Below are 15,530 nucleotides of genomic sequence, written 5' to 3'. Positions count from 1 at the left end.
GAGTTTGTTTATGTAAACAACCTAAGTTGCAATTTCCTTGTTTTCCTATTTTCTATTTGTCTTTGTTATTTTTATTTACATTTTTATATAGGGAAGATGTGTTGTAACTTCCCCTTTAAGTCATGGCTCCTCACTAGAATGTTATGACATCAAAAGAATGTACTGCAGTGGGTAGACGGTTATTTCATGGAGCCAGCTGGAATTGATGTACAGCTGGTGGGTGTTATTAATAAACCAATTTGAAGTTACTTTATCCTTCTAACAAGCTTAGGGAACACCTATTACCTTTCCAGTGATAAGCGTAATCAGAGTGCCTTTTGGACTCCTGGTACTTAAGACCAAACTTTCACAGGTGGCCTTCGCTACCCATACACTTCTTTCTTTTTTTTTTTTTTGTCCTCATTTGCCTAACCCTCAATGTTGGACAGGCCGACCACCCCACTCCACACATGTGCACAAGTTGTTGTAGTGGTGGCATACACGTCCCAACATCCGAGGGGCTTTCACAGACTCCATCTAGGCATGTTACAACCTGCCGGACCATTGGTGGACCTAGACAAACAAAAGCCCGGTCCAGGGAGTGTTCAAGGCATAATCATAGGACCCGGGGAAAAAAAAACAAAAAAAAAAAAACCCCGGACACTATCGCCATTCGATCAGCAAGTTCCAAAAAGTTAAATTGTGTTTACTGCATGATCTGTTAAGGTCCGCTTTAGATGTTTCGTATAGAGATGAAAGCCACCCAGAGTGTAATGGGGCTGTTTTCTCCGTCCAATGAATGCAAATTTGCCTTCTAGCCAATAGAATTGCGTAGAAGAGGAAGGACCTTGCCTTGCCAGTGATGTTGTCATCCAAACCAAAGATGACAAGTGGTAGGGTTATTGACAAGGATACGTTTAAGATGGAATTTAGGGTGTTCTTCACTTCTTCCCAAAAGCCAGCGATGACCGGGCAGTCCAAGAACATATGTACATCGCAGGCCTCACTGTAGTTACATTTGTTGCACTTTTTGTCTGGGAGAAATTTGGAAAGTCTCAGCGGTGTTATATATGCACGATGTACTGAGAATAGATGGTTTCGTTTTAGCCATGATAGTTTTACAATTTTATGGAGTAGACCAAAGGATTTTAGCCAGAGCTCTTCACAATGTAGGCCAGTCGCCCCCCCCCATAGCTGGTCTGGAAGAAGGAACTCTCCATCACTTTCCTCCATCAACTGCCAATACCATATGGCTACTTCTTTCCCTCCCGATGGAAATTCCACTAACTGTTGCTCTAGAATGCTGGCCTTCCCTAGGTAGGGGTCTATACGCCTTTGGGATCTAGCCCAACTTTCCAATTGGATGAATTTGAATCTGGAAAGTCCGGGCCCTACACATTCGTATAGTTGGTTCCAAGCTATTAATGACCCATCCTTAAATAGCTGACCCCATCTCCTGATACCGGCTTGTTGTATTGTGGAAGACAGACTATCCTTCAGACATAGTGGGAGACCCGGCGAGTCCCAGATTGGGGAGAGATCAGAATAGTAAGACAGCCCTAGTCTCTTCCTAATACTGAACCAGGTTTTGGTCCATGAGTGTAAAATTTTTAATTTAATTTTTTTGAAGAATTTCTGACTCCCAAATTTGAACAGAAACCCCTCTGCTGATAGATTCGCCCCCATTAGCATTGCTTTGTATATCGACCCAGGTAGAAGGTTAGATGGCATTTTTAAAAGCATCCTGGAGTGTGACAGCAGGAATGCCCAGGCATAGTACAGTAGATCTGGCAAGGCGAGCCCACCCTTCTCCCTTCTTCTCCTTAACTTCTTCCAAGCTGTTCTAATAGGTTTGTAGTTCCATATGAAGGAATTTATTTCTTGTTGACATTTTTCAATTAATTTGGGATCAAATGCCAAGGGGATCGCGTTAAAAATGAACGTAAACTTAGGGAGAATGGACATTTTTACCAGGTTTACCCTACCCGTTATGGAAAGTGGCAGGTGAGTCCAAGATTTTAAAAGTTTTTTAGTCTCGATGTATATTCTATTCAAATTGGTTTGTCCTATGCTGTCCATTTCTTGGGTAATTCTTATGCCAAGATATCGCATGGATGTGGAAATATTTACCCCCAGCTGTATATCCGGTAGGTTCCAGACCATTATTTCGCTCTTACTAGAGTTTATATCATAACCAGAGATAAGACCAAACTCTTCTGCCCGTTTGATGACTACGGGAAATGCCTTTACTGGATCAGAAGTGAAAATCAAAATGTCATCCGCATAAAGTGCTACCCGTCTTTCCCATTCTCCAAAGCTAAAAGATGGAATATTAGCCTCCTCACGCAAAAGCTGAGCAAATGGTTCTATGTATAAGTTGAAGAGGAGAGGGGAAAGCGGGCAGCTCTGCCTCGTACCTCTGGTTATATTAAAGGCCTCTGTCAAAACCCCATTGATCAGCAGTCTGGCCGAAGGTGTAGTATAGAGCTGCTTTATAGTTCTACAAAAACCATCCCCACAATTGAATTTTTTAAGTACATCTGTGAGGTAGAGCCAGTTGACTCTATCAAATGCCTGAGTTGCATCCAAGGTTAGAGTGGCCATAGGTAGGGAGAAGGCAGTAGCGATGTCTATGGCTCCTATTAGTTGGTGTGTTAGATCGGCTAATTGTCGACCTTTAATGAAACCTTTTTGATCCTGATGGACTATAGCACCAATAACACTCGCCAATCTAGCTGACATGATTGTTGCAAAGATTTTATAGTCATTATTTAGTAGTGATATTGGTCTATATGACCCGCACTCAAGGGGAGATTTCCCAGGCTTCGGGATAAGTACAATTGTAGCCTCCCCCCAAGATTTGGGCGGCAACTCACCATCTATTAAGATACCATTAAATAGGGTCGTCAACACGGGGGCTATAACATTTTCCAGAGATCTGTAGATCTCCCCTGGCAGCCCGTCTGGGCCAGCCGCTTTCCCTTTTTTTTGTTGATGAATGGCTTTAATCACCTCAGCCTCTGTGATCTCGGACTCCAAGGCCTTACTTTGAGTTGTCGAGAGGGTTGGGAGGGTAATAGCTTCCAGCCAACTGTCTCTTGCTTGCTGGTCATTGGGAAGGACCTCCTTATATATTTCCTCGAAGAATTCAAAGAAGGCTCTCCCTATTTCTATTTGGGTGGATCTTGTCACTGCCTCGCCTTCTATCCTAATTTCCTTAATGAATTTGAGAGCTTGTTCAGCTTTTATTTTCCAAGCTAATACTTTCCCTGCGGCTTCACCAAATTCAAATTGGGAAGTCTTAAACGCTTCCCATCTTTTGTTTACTCTCTCCTGTAAGATATTATTGAGTTGTGATTTTAGATCGGCCAATTTTCCTTGCTCCTGTATTGTTCCTAAGGGAGAGTCAATCCTTAACACTAGGAGTTTCATCTCTTGTTCAAGGCTAGCAACCTTCTCTCTATATGTCTTCCGCCTAAAAGAGGCTCTGTTGGTTATCTGACCTCTTAAAAAGGCCTTAAATGTCTCCCAGACAACGGTGGAGCCTACCGAATCCCTATTTATATCGAAGAAGATTGAGGACTCAGTTGCTAAAAATTTAACCTCTTCATCTTCAAACAAGAGAGTCCGGTCGAAGGACCAGGATGAGTATTTTGTGGAGTTTCCCCGTTTTAAGGAAAATGCCAGTGCAGAGTGGTCTGACAGGTGCGAGGGAAGGTAGTCTATCATATAAAGAGTATCCTTTAGGCAATAGCTAAAAAGTGCGTAATCAATTCTGGACTTATGTTTAAAGCGGCTGTTCCGAAGGGACACCCCTAACTTGTTGCCCGCTCTCTCTCTCCATACATCCGCCAAACCAAGTTGTGTCATGGTTGTTATAAGGGTGTGCCTGGATTTAACAGAGCTGCAAAATCTAGATTTCACAGATTTGTCCAGCCTGGGATTGAGAACGATATTAAAGTCCCCCATCCAGATTACTGGATCTTGAACTAATACTAGATGGTTCCTGATCACATCCAGATATGATGGATCATCAGAGTTGGGGCCATAATAGCCAACTAACGTATAAATCTGAGCATCTAACGAAACTCTCACTAATAGCCATCTCCCTGAGTGATCTTCTTTACAGTCCAAAATTTGAGCTTTGGCAGTTTTTTTAAAAATGAATATGACCCCCCTAATGTTGGCATTATGATCCGTTGAACAAAATTTGTCAACCCACTTATGTTTCTTTAACAGAGCTGTAGCCTCTGTTTTAAGAAGATGTGTCTCCTGAAGGGCTATCACCTGCGCCTGAGAGTCTCTCAAATACTGTCAAATACAGTCACGTCTACCTCTCCCACGCAGGCCATTGACATTCCAGGAGATGTAATGTGTTAGTGTCATTCTATGTTTCTTATTCCAGCTCCTTCATTGTTTCGCCCCTCCATATGATTACAATTTAGTTTAATGTATTGGAGAATCTTATATGTAAAAAGCTTGGCCTGAGAAAGTAAAAAAGGTAGACAAATGAGGTTTTTTGATGCAATACCCTTCCCCCCCACCACCACCCCCACTCCCACCCCACCCCCCTGGAAAAACCCTCCCCTACCTATTCTAGCCTGATGTCTGGCCAGATTACGCCCACCTACAGCCTTACCCTTCAACCCCCCTGCTGCTTATAGTATATAGTAGCTAACTACCAGTGCCAACTATTATAGGTGCAAAAGAATAGTCCAAAAACCAAAAAATAGTAAAGTATCAAAGAAAAGTCTATTTAACTTATGATTTCTAAGTGTTAAGAAGTAATCACACTGCACTATACAATAACACCCTCGTGTATATATACCTTATTCTAAGCTCCATAGAGGAGAGAAGCCAGAAGTTGAAATTGAAGGCAACACAATTAACAGTTATATATGAGGACCCAGAAAAACTATAAGGGAATTACTCACAACCCATCATTTTGTAGTCTGGGCCTGTTCCCTAATGAGATTTAGTAAGTCATCAGCATCGTGGACAGAGCGAATATTGTGCTTCTTGTTGTTATACATAATCCGTAAAAAAGCCGGAAACCTCATCTGCACTGTGGCTCCTAAAGACCTGAATTTATCCATGCGTTGCCCCAGCTCCCACTGTCTGTCCAGTGTGGTTTTGGACAGATCCGAACGTATTTCAAAGGAGAAGTCTGAGCACTTCAGTAATCTGGCCTTCAGAGCAAGGTTTAAGATCTTTTCCTTGAGTGCGTAAGTCAAAAAGTTGATTAGCACCTTCCTAGGTTTAGATCTAGCTGGATTTAAGCGGAAAGGATCTCTGTGTATTCGCTGAATGTCCTTATCTAATTCTTCCACTGTTTCGACTAGATTAAGGGATTCCTTCAAAGACCGAATTATGAAGCCTTTAAGGTCTGCTCCTTCTTTACCTTCTGGGATTTTTAAGAGTCGGATGTTGTTGCACCTTGAGTAATTTTCCAAGACCTCGACCCTCTCTCTCATGTCATCCCCATCTCTTTGAAGGGCTTGTATTTTGGACCTGGCAGTCTCTAGATCAGTTGTTAAAAGACCTACTGAGCTTTCCAATGCGCCAGTCCTTTCGCATAGGCCCTCCACCTTTTGACCTAGGAGCTCACAGGTTGCTCTTATGTCGTTCTGGTTAGACTTCGACACTGCAAAATCATGCCTAATCTCTTCCCTCATTGCATTGATTGAGCTGACTAGAGCCTCCAGAGTGTTGCCCCCCCTCAGAGGTTCCTGACCCCGATCCGTTACATCCTCTGTCCTCACCTCATCCGTTACATTTGAACCTAGCATCCCTCCCGATAGCAACTCGACTTGTTGGTTAGACGGTTCATTGAGAATAGCAGTCTCTGCAACTGTGACCGCAACCAAGTCTGGTGAGATAGATTCCGACGAACCCTCAGACATTACCACCTTAGCAGGAGGTCCGGAAGAGGGACTTACACTGGGGGTAACGTTAGGAATATCCTGTTGTTTGTTGGATTGCCAAATATCTCCCTTAGATGTAGCCATTTCCTGCGTAATCTCTAATATCTAGGGTAACACTTTAAAATAGGAGCGCAGTGAGGGGGCTATATCCCCTGGAGCTTTCAAATTCCTGTTTTACACTTCTTTCATACAGAAAATATCCCTAATGGCAACACACGACGATGTTACCAAATCGAACACAGACAATGCGTCATGCTAATAATCCAATCCATCATTCTCTCCCGGTTGGATTACGCCAGTGTTCTATTTTTAGGCGCCAATAAAGCAGAGATAGCACGGCTGCAACGGGTACAGAACTCAGCGGCAAGGGCCGTGGTGGGCCTCCCCCATAGGTGCTCCGTCAGAGCTACTACCCAAAGATTACACTGGCTTCCTATTGAATCTAGAATTCAATTCAAGACCCTCACTATTGCTTTTAAAATTCTTAAATCAGAATGTCCTGAACTTCTACGCCCGCTCTTAGTACCTTACATCCCTCAACGCAATTTGCGTTCTTTAGGTCAACACCTTGTGACTGTTCCTCGAACGAAACTCTGTCGTGTTGGGGGCCGCTCCTTCAGAGTTCTGGGGCAAAACTTTGGAACTCCCTGCCACCGAACATTCGCTCCCTGAATAACTTGTCCGCCTTCCGGAAGGCAATTAAAACTCATCTGTTCCCACTGTCTTAGGCCTTCTGTCTCTCCCTCCCCATTTCCCTCAGCAGGTATTTTATGGTTTTTAGCGCCGTGACGCCTCGTTGCTGGGGCAGCTGTTCACGCTTAATCAAATTCATAACATAACATAACATAACATGTAACTTCAATCGTCACACGTTTTCCCTGTGTACCTACAGGGCACAATAATTCCGTCTTTCCCGAGAGCAGCGGACAATCTGCCCTACTACGGAATCATTCCAAACTTCCGACTTCCTACATCCCAGAAGTCGTCAAACAACGTAGAACGCGACGCGACTCAACATAGAGTGTTAATACATAAACCACTACTTATCCAACATCCAATCAATAATCAATATTCTAAATAGGAAAATCAATAAACAATAATCAAATCTATAAGCAATAATCACCAAACCAATGCGGTAAAACCATCATCCTGCTACCAGAAAAACTGATCCAGCGCGAGACCGGAGAAACAGAGGAATTTATATATATACACAACTATCCTCACTGCGTCGCAGACCCAACGCCACACTAGTTCATTCACACATGCAGTCATTGGTGGGGCCCATAACACCAACACTCACACGTCTCCACTCATGAGTCTGCACAAAGGAGGGATGATGATATCAAGCTGGACATGTGGGGGGGGGGTACCTTATAACCTATAGGGAAGAAAAAGTTATTTTACAGAACATACATTTAACATTCGCCACCTATAGATTCCTTATACTAAACATCAAGGCACTCCACCCACTTGGTTGACGGACCAATTAGTTGGATTTGTTGATGGTGATTTAGAACCAGCTAAAACACATTTTAACACTCAGAATCCTTTATTCTCTTTAACGAAAAACCACAAACTCATAATTTCTGTTAATCAATATTTGTTTATCTAAATTTTGTTTGAAATTAATATTAGCATTTGTTTCATCAAAAGTTTTAGAATTTCTAGATCAATTAATTCAAATCGCAGGTCATAATATTTACCTATTCTTGCTATCTGGGTTTTCTCTAGTTCATTGGCTCTGCATAATCGAATTAGCCGTTAAATTGTCCAAATAAAGCAGGCCAAAGCTCAAAATCTGAAAGTTCTTTGCTCAGCATGTTACAGTCCCAAAGATCTCCATAGGACCAGAAATCGTGCAAGCATCTGTCATCGCCAGCATAGACGTCAGGAAATTGGAACATGCCAGGACAAGCCAGGAACAACCCAGGAACAACAACCCCTCCCTATTCTACTACTCTTTTTATAATAAATCTCGGGATAACATGAAACATTTTTAGGGGGAGAAAGTCTGTGATTGATTGATTGAATCCGTCCGATTTTTACTTATTTAAGTTCTCATGGATTTTGCTGGTTCACTTCTGTAGATGACGTAGTCCTTATGTTACAATGTTTTGGGTTTACTTGTATGATCCAATTGTTCATTTTAAACCAGTTTTTACTGTCTGAGGTTTTGGCAGTCCACCAAGATCTTATCCTTACCCGAGGACATTGGGTGCTCGGGTCTTCAGGAAGTTCACGGAGCCATCCGAGTCTGCGCAGTAGGTATCGCGCTCACGAGACGGTGGCCACTTCTGAACTCGATTTTCGACTCCATTTTAGGGTAGGCCCAAATGCTAACTTAAGCGAAACAAACATAAAAGAATAATTAATACAAAGAAATTATGATTCTAATGTTATACCCTCACTAATCCCTTTATGTATTAGTATTTTCCAAGCATATAGCGACATTTAAAGCGATAATATTCACCTTTAGGATCCATTCAGGAATGCAAACATCACATAAGCAACATAAATCATGCGATAACTATTACCACATGTACTACTATTAATATGCGTACGTATTTTAATCATTAGAGTTATCTGCCAGGCAAATAGCAATTTCCCACGTGTAATTTGTGTATGCAAAAGGTTAAATTAGTATCACACACCACACCATTAGTAACATTAAAATCAGTAAGTTATATAGTTAGTCTTTTCATGCAAAATAGAGGAGGTATGCAAAATTTTGTTTTACCTGCTTCATCACCAGAATCCCTCCAAATGTGGTCTCAGAAGTCTCCTTCTTCCTTTGGGAAGCTGCTTCTCTCCATAGACAGATGTTCTATTCTCTGTGTGTATTTCATTGTGCATGTGTCTCTCTCTCGTCATGTTAGAAGTCCTTTGTGTGAAGTGTTTAATTTTTTTTCTCTGTTTCTCCTAAATCTTGGAAGACTTCCTAAGGAATGGGTATAACATTCAAGAGATGAAGTGTTAAAAATTGAGTTTTTGGTTGGCTAAGGTATGCACCCAAGTCAGGCAGAACCCACCACTCTAGTCAGGATAAGGGAGTTACCCCATGCTCTAACCCCTTGGTAGCTTGGCAGAGCAATCAGGCTTATCCCAGATTCAATGTGCAAAGCGTTTGCGCAAAATCACCCACACCAGTGAAACACTACAAAAGAAACTCCACACAGTAGTATGTAACAATATCACCTACATTGTATATAAACACATTACACCACAACCACATTATTCACAATCAGTTTGCCAACTAGGCAATTGTCATAAGCATAACAGTCAGAACATTGTAATACACACTTTTAGGTTGCTTATTTCATAAAATCACCTCCACTGCACATTATGGGAAGGCCCTGCAAACAGGACACTTGTTCTACGGTCTTCAGAAGGGGAAAAGAAATAACAGTTATCACTATCAACAATGACCATGTTTAGCGAAGGAACAACACCAGGATTACCACGTTGTAGTCAACACTGGTGCCAACGATCCTTGAGCACACCGTTCCAGTGCCAGATTGCTGTTTCAAGTAATCGGGCAGCCTGCCCGTAACCACAGCAAAATGCGGCCAAATAAAGAAAATGGCTGCAACAGATTTGCACAGAGGCGGAAGGCATGAGGCATTACTCCTGTAGCAGTGTGAGGCATGTTGGTCCTATGCGCTGGTGCAGCAAGGGCGGGGCCCCTGCTCTGGTCACCCGCAGAGCATCCTGCTCCGTCTCGCCCGGGGACTCCTCTCGGTGGAGCTGCCTGGGTGGGCGGCTGTTGATGATGCCACATCTTCATCGGGCTCCATGGGTGTTGCTGGACAAAGCCGGGATCTCCGGTCGGCCGCACCGATTGCCTGGCAACACTAAGGACTCTTTTGTGCTGGCTTTGCTGATGAGCAGCCGCAGTTGCACTTCAGGATCTTCTCCAACCTCAGGCTCTGCACACTGCGAGTGGGGGTTTAGCCCAGAACTATAAGAAAGTTTAATGCTCACTCGGTTTCCAAAGAGCGAAGCAGAGGGAGGTTTCCATGAAGGGAAACACAAGGAAATCTCCCCAAATAAGTAAAGCACAGGGGCGCTCTCAGTAACCCATAAGGGAATTTCTAGCACAGCTCAAGGAAATTTCCTGTAAATCACGTTGAAGACTTTGATGTCCCTGAGTCTTCCAAAACAGGAGGCAAGCACTCAGAAGCCCTTAGAGATTCTTCACAAGCAGGATACCACAGCAGGAGAAAAAGAGTTGTTCCTTTTCCTCTGTCACAGACAGAAATAGCAACTGTAGGCCAACCCACCCCTCACACAAAAAAAGCTAGTGCTCCTCACATAGCTCTTCAGCTCTTCTTCTCTGCAGGGTCCTCTTGTTTCGAGAAGTGATCTAAAGTCTTGGGGTTTTAGGTTTAATACTTATACCCCATTTTCTCATTGTTCTCTTTGTGGCAGGGGTCTCTGAGCCCAGTCCAGGCCTCCTTGGTCCAGCTTGTCCACAGGAGGTGGAGATAACATTGTGAAAAGGAGACACAGCCCATTCAGGTGCTAGTGAAACCCCTCCCACCACTCTAAATGCAGACAAGGTCTAGTCAGCCTGGATATGAGTCACCCAGGCAAGGCAGGGCACACATCAAACCCCCTTGTGTCTGTCTAGTGTGAATGCAAATCCCCAGCTCCTGTCACTCCAAAAGCCAGACGGTGATTACACAAACAGGCAGGGCAAACAGAATAGTTAAACAAGTAAATATCCACTTTCTAAAAGTGACACTTTCAAACACACAACTTAAAAACCACCTTTACTAAAAGGTGTGTTATTAAATTCTGAGCTCAGAGAGCCTAAACTCCATTTCTCCATCTTGTCTCAATGGCAAGTTACACTGGTAAAATGTTACAAGGCAGCTCCCATGGTAACCTATGGGACTGACAGCCTTTCAACAGTGAAAAATGAAATACCCAGTATTTCACTATCAGGACATGTAAAACACACCAGTACATGTCCTACCTTTCACCTACACTGCACCCTGCCCATGGGGGTACCTTGGGCCTGCCTGAGGGGTGCCTTACATGTAAGCAAAGGTAATGTTTGGGCCTGGCAAGTGGGTACACTTGCCAGGCCAACATGGCAGTTTAAAACTGCACATGCAGACACTGCGGTGGCCTGACTGAGACACATTTACAGGGCTACTCACGTGGGTCGCACAACCAGTGCTGCAAGCCCACTAATAGCATTTGATTTCCAGGCCCTGTCACTCTCAGTGCAGGGGAACAACCTTTACAACACAACTGTTACAACGCACTACACTTACAACGCATTTTTTACAACGCAAAATCCATTACAACGCACTACACTTACAACGCATGACACTACAACGCATTTTTAAAAACTACCTTTACAATGCATTCCATTACAACGCCTACCATCACAACGCATAATATTACACTACACTATCCAACACTTACCCTACTGTTGCACCCCCTGGAGTTAGAATAGTAATTTTTACCCCTATACTATCCAACACTTACCCTACTGTTGCACCCCCTGGAGTTAGAATAGTAATTTTTACCCCTATACTATCCAACACTTACCCTACTGTTGCACCCCCTGCAGTTAGAATACTAATTTTTACCCCTATACTATCCAACACTTACCCTACTGTTGCACCCCCTGGAGTTAGAATAGTAATTTTTACCCCTATACTATCCAACACTTACCCTACTGTTGCACCCCCTGGAGTTAGAATAGCAATTTTTACCCCTATACTATCCAACACTTACCCTACTGTTGCACCCCCTGGAGTTACAATAGCAATTTTTACCCCTATACTATCCAACACTTACCCTACTGTTGCACCCCCTGGAGTTAGAATAGCAATTTTTACCCCTATACTATCCAACACTTACCCTACTGTTGCACCCACTGGAGTTAGAATAGCAATTTTTACCCCTATACTATCCAACACTTACCCTACTGTTGCACCCCCTGGAGTTAGAATAGTAATTTTTACCCCTATACTATCCAACACTTACCCTACTGTTGCACCCCCTGGAGTTAGAATAGTAATTTTGACCCCTATACTATCCAACACTTACCCTACTGTTGCACCCCCTGGAGTTAGAATAGTAATTTTTACCCCTATACTATCCAACATTTACCCTACTGTTGCACCCCCTGGAGTTAGAAAAGTAATTTTTACCCATATACTATCTAATACTTACCTTAAATGCAATTTAATATTATGCGTTGTAATGGTATGCGTTGTAAAGGTAGTTTTTAAAAATGCGTTGTAGTGTCATGCGTTGTAAGTGTAGTGCGTTGTAATGGATTATGCGTTGTAAAAAATGCGTTGTAAGTGCATACGTTGTAAAAGTGTGCGTTGTAACGTCATACATCCCTCAGTGCACTTTACTAGGGACTTAACAGTAAATCAAATATGCCATTCATGGATACCCAGTCATAGTCGCAATTTACACAGGGAGCACTTGCACTTTGACACTGATCAGCAGTGGCAAAGTGTCCAAAGCATCTAAACCAGCAAAAAGAAAATCTCGTACACAGTCAAAAATGCAGGGGGTAGACGCAAAAGTCAAGGGGAAACCACACCAAGGATGCCAAGTCTAACATGAAGCCTCCAGCAAATGTAGAGATAGGATTGTGCATGGAAACTGGAGCTGTGAAGGACGTTCTGAGCTGATGGGGAGCATGGTACTCACCAATGAACCATTTAGTAAGTAGAGGGTCTTGTATAGAAGAGGGAGGTCCATACTGTTCAGTGGGCTCTGTGCTGAGCAATGCGTCCTGTTAATTGCTGAGTGGAGAGCTCTGAATTTAACACGTAGCATGTACTGAACAGATAGGGCTGCACTTAGTGCCAGGACGCTCCTGCTGGAGCAGCTGTTTTGCACTTTATAAATCCCCTTCATTCATTCATCTTAGCAGAGTAGTCCTATACTGAGTATCTGAGGATGTGAGCTTTTTCCTAACTAGAGCTCTGCACTCTAATAAGTATGGATGGAGATTTGTATTCAGAAGGGTGTTCTATGAGTAACAGCTCTGTACTGAGCCATGAAGGGACAGGATTTTACAAACCAGGCTATTCCGTATTATGCCATTGGTATCTCTCGACTTGTTTCTAGTGGAAGTTCTTGAACTTTGTGTTGTAAAATGTACCATTGGAACTCCTGTTTTTCAACCAGGTTCCTTGATATGTATGTTGTAAATGCAATGCAGCATTTGAACCTTTTTTTGTTTCTTGCTGGGGGAGATATTTCTTGCTGGGGAGGGCCCACTCGGGAAGGCCAACTCGAACACTCCTCTTTAACTTTGATGTGCTTGTTGTCCTCACTTGCTTCTTCAACTTGGAACTCAGCTTTTCGCCTCACCCCTTTTAAGATCCACCACCCACCACTGATGCATGGGCGGCTGCCCCCTAGCCTGACAACTCCTGACTGAGTCTGGAGCGTTGGGGGCCCCCTCCATGTTCTTTGCAGGGGGGCCCCCTCAAGTTTCGTTACGCCACTGGTGATGTGGTGAGGAAATACTTGTCTGTGACATGTGGTGGTGGGGGAGTGGGGGTAAAGAGTTGAGGTCAACGCAGTACAGTGCACCGGAGGAGTGGGCTGCACACTGTACAGACCTGCTACCAACAAAGGCAAAACAATACAAATGAGTCTGCAAACGTTTCATGAGCATCATAACAGCAATCAGTAAAGCAACAGGGACTTTCTCTGCTCTTTATACCGAACCAAAAGCAGTGCTGCCGTGTTGCTGTTGTTGTTTTTTACGTAAATAAACTCTGTCACCGAACACAGAGGATAGACATCAGCCACACTCACACTAGCTAGGGCTCACACTAGCTAGAGTAACTCAGAGCAGTTCACCCGCATGCTGTGCTGTGGAAGATCAGCTTCTGTGCCATTTATATAAATAAGTCATTATTTAGTGATCTAAATATTAAAGATAAATGCCAGGTCCTACTTATCTATCCAGAGAGGTTTTTTTCACATTGAAAACATCTCCGGGCCAGTCAGAAGTTTTTTCCCGGCCTGGGCAGAATGTACAAGTGGAGCCAAGACGTGTAGAGGTCACAAATGAGCTGGAAGCCCCTTTTGCAGCACCTCGTGATCTGCCTGATCCCTGCAAAAGAACATGTTCGCCCTCCCACCTTACCTTCCACGTGCCCAGCCCCAGCGCTGGCATGAGAGCCCCGGTGTTCAGCTTCACGCTGGTGGCCATGACTGCTGGAGGTCGCGAGGCAGCTCTTCTAGAGACGAACTTCGGTCAATAAAGGTGCGCGTGAGATGCAGGAAGCGCGAGCTCTAAAGGCTTCATAAACTAGCGCGCGAGGACACACCCGCTAGCTCTCTCTCCTTAGATGCCCTGAGACTTAGAGGCTTTTCATTGGCCAGGACGCTGGACCGAGCAAGCCAGAAAACGGCATGATTTTCCAACCAGTTCTGCAAACAGTCAGGCGCAAGGCTTGAGGGGAGCGGGGGTGGAGTTGTGACCTCCCCCAAATCAAATGCTTTTTTGGCATGGAAGTTGAGCCTGGTGGCCCTCAGTCGGCTCTGCAACGTATGTCTGTGTTTTTTCTGCTAATCTGATGCAAAGTTGCCTTTCATATTTGAAAGTGTACGTTCGTCATCAGAGACAAGAATAGGTTTAGCTTGTTATTTTCTTGGAAAAGGAACTTAAAAACATATAGGGGGTATTTACAACTGAAGTGGTGGAGTAGGGCGTTAGCCATCATGGCTTAACCCCTCACTCCGCCACTTCAGAAATGCAGGGCTGCACCATATTTACGAGCAGGCACACAATGCCCTGTCGTGTGTGTCAGCCCGGACCGAGACAGCTTCCTGGGCACCCACACAGGACAGTTTTTGAGCTGCTATGGGCTGGCTGGTATGGCGTCTGTCTTATTGCAGCCGCACCTGAGTACTTCACAGGTCTTTAAAAGACCATTTACTTGTTAACGAGGCATTGTTGTTTTTAACCCCTTCTTTGAGCCCCTGCATCTCCAATCTGCCTATTGCTGGAAGAATTAACTCCCCCTGAAGTTTTTATTAGCCCCCCCGCAATTTGGCTCTAGTTGCGCCTCTGTTTACGAGAATATGGTGCAGCCATACGTTTTCGCCCTGCACTGGCGATACACATCACAGTGTAGCACCAACGCAGGCACCCTGTCACCATAGTGCAAGGGTGTCTGCGTGCAGTGGAAAGATTGTTTATGTATAGGAAGGTACCCCTTCCTGTACATAAACAATCTTTAAATGCCATTTTAGCACTTCTATATAGGCTGCACACATGGAAGTCACAAAATGTCATATAATTCAAAGATTGTTTATGTGTAGGAAGGGGGACCTTCATGTACATAAACAGTAAATGGCTTTTTGCTTTTTCCATGTGTTGCACAAGGCAGCACACATGGAAAAAGCAAAAACTAGGAGAAATAAAGGATTTCTCCTTGTTTCTCCAACTTAAGACCAGGTATTCTCTGGTCATTGTAAATAGGGGGCAGCGCCAAAATCAATGGGTGTTGTGGTGGAACGCCACCGCAACACCCACTGCCCACCCCTTTCACGCTAAGCATAGCATGAAAGGGGCCCTTATTTACAATGCAGCGTTAAGCCACGTTAAGTTGCTTAACGCTGCCT

At 43.9% G+C, this 15,530-nt stretch overlaps 1 protein-coding gene across 1 annotated transcript in view; it reads right to left on the bottom strand.

Moving 5' to 3' along the window:
* Nucleotides 1-14,205, bottom strand: part of LOC146854167 (aldo-keto reductase family 1 member B1-like) — a 222,542-nt gene extending 208,337 nt beyond the window's left edge. The window contains exon 1 of the mRNA XM_085651943.1: nucleotides 14,047-14,205. Within this exon, the coding sequence (XP_085508069.1) occupies nucleotides 14,047-14,112 (66 nt within the window). The 5' untranslated portion in view covers nucleotides 14,113-14,205. The remainder of the gene's footprint in view (nucleotides 1-14,046) is intronic.
* Between the last annotated feature and the right edge of the window lie 1,325 nt (nucleotides 14,206-15,530).

Source organism: Triturus cristatus, chromosome 4_1 (assembly GCF_964204655.1).
Source record: "Triturus cristatus chromosome 4_1, aTriCri1.1, whole genome shotgun sequence".
NCBI lineage: Eukaryota > Metazoa > Chordata > Amphibia > Caudata > Salamandridae > Triturus > Triturus cristatus.
Note: the sequence above shows the minus strand (reverse complement) of the source record. Positions and strands in the feature narration are given on the sequence as shown.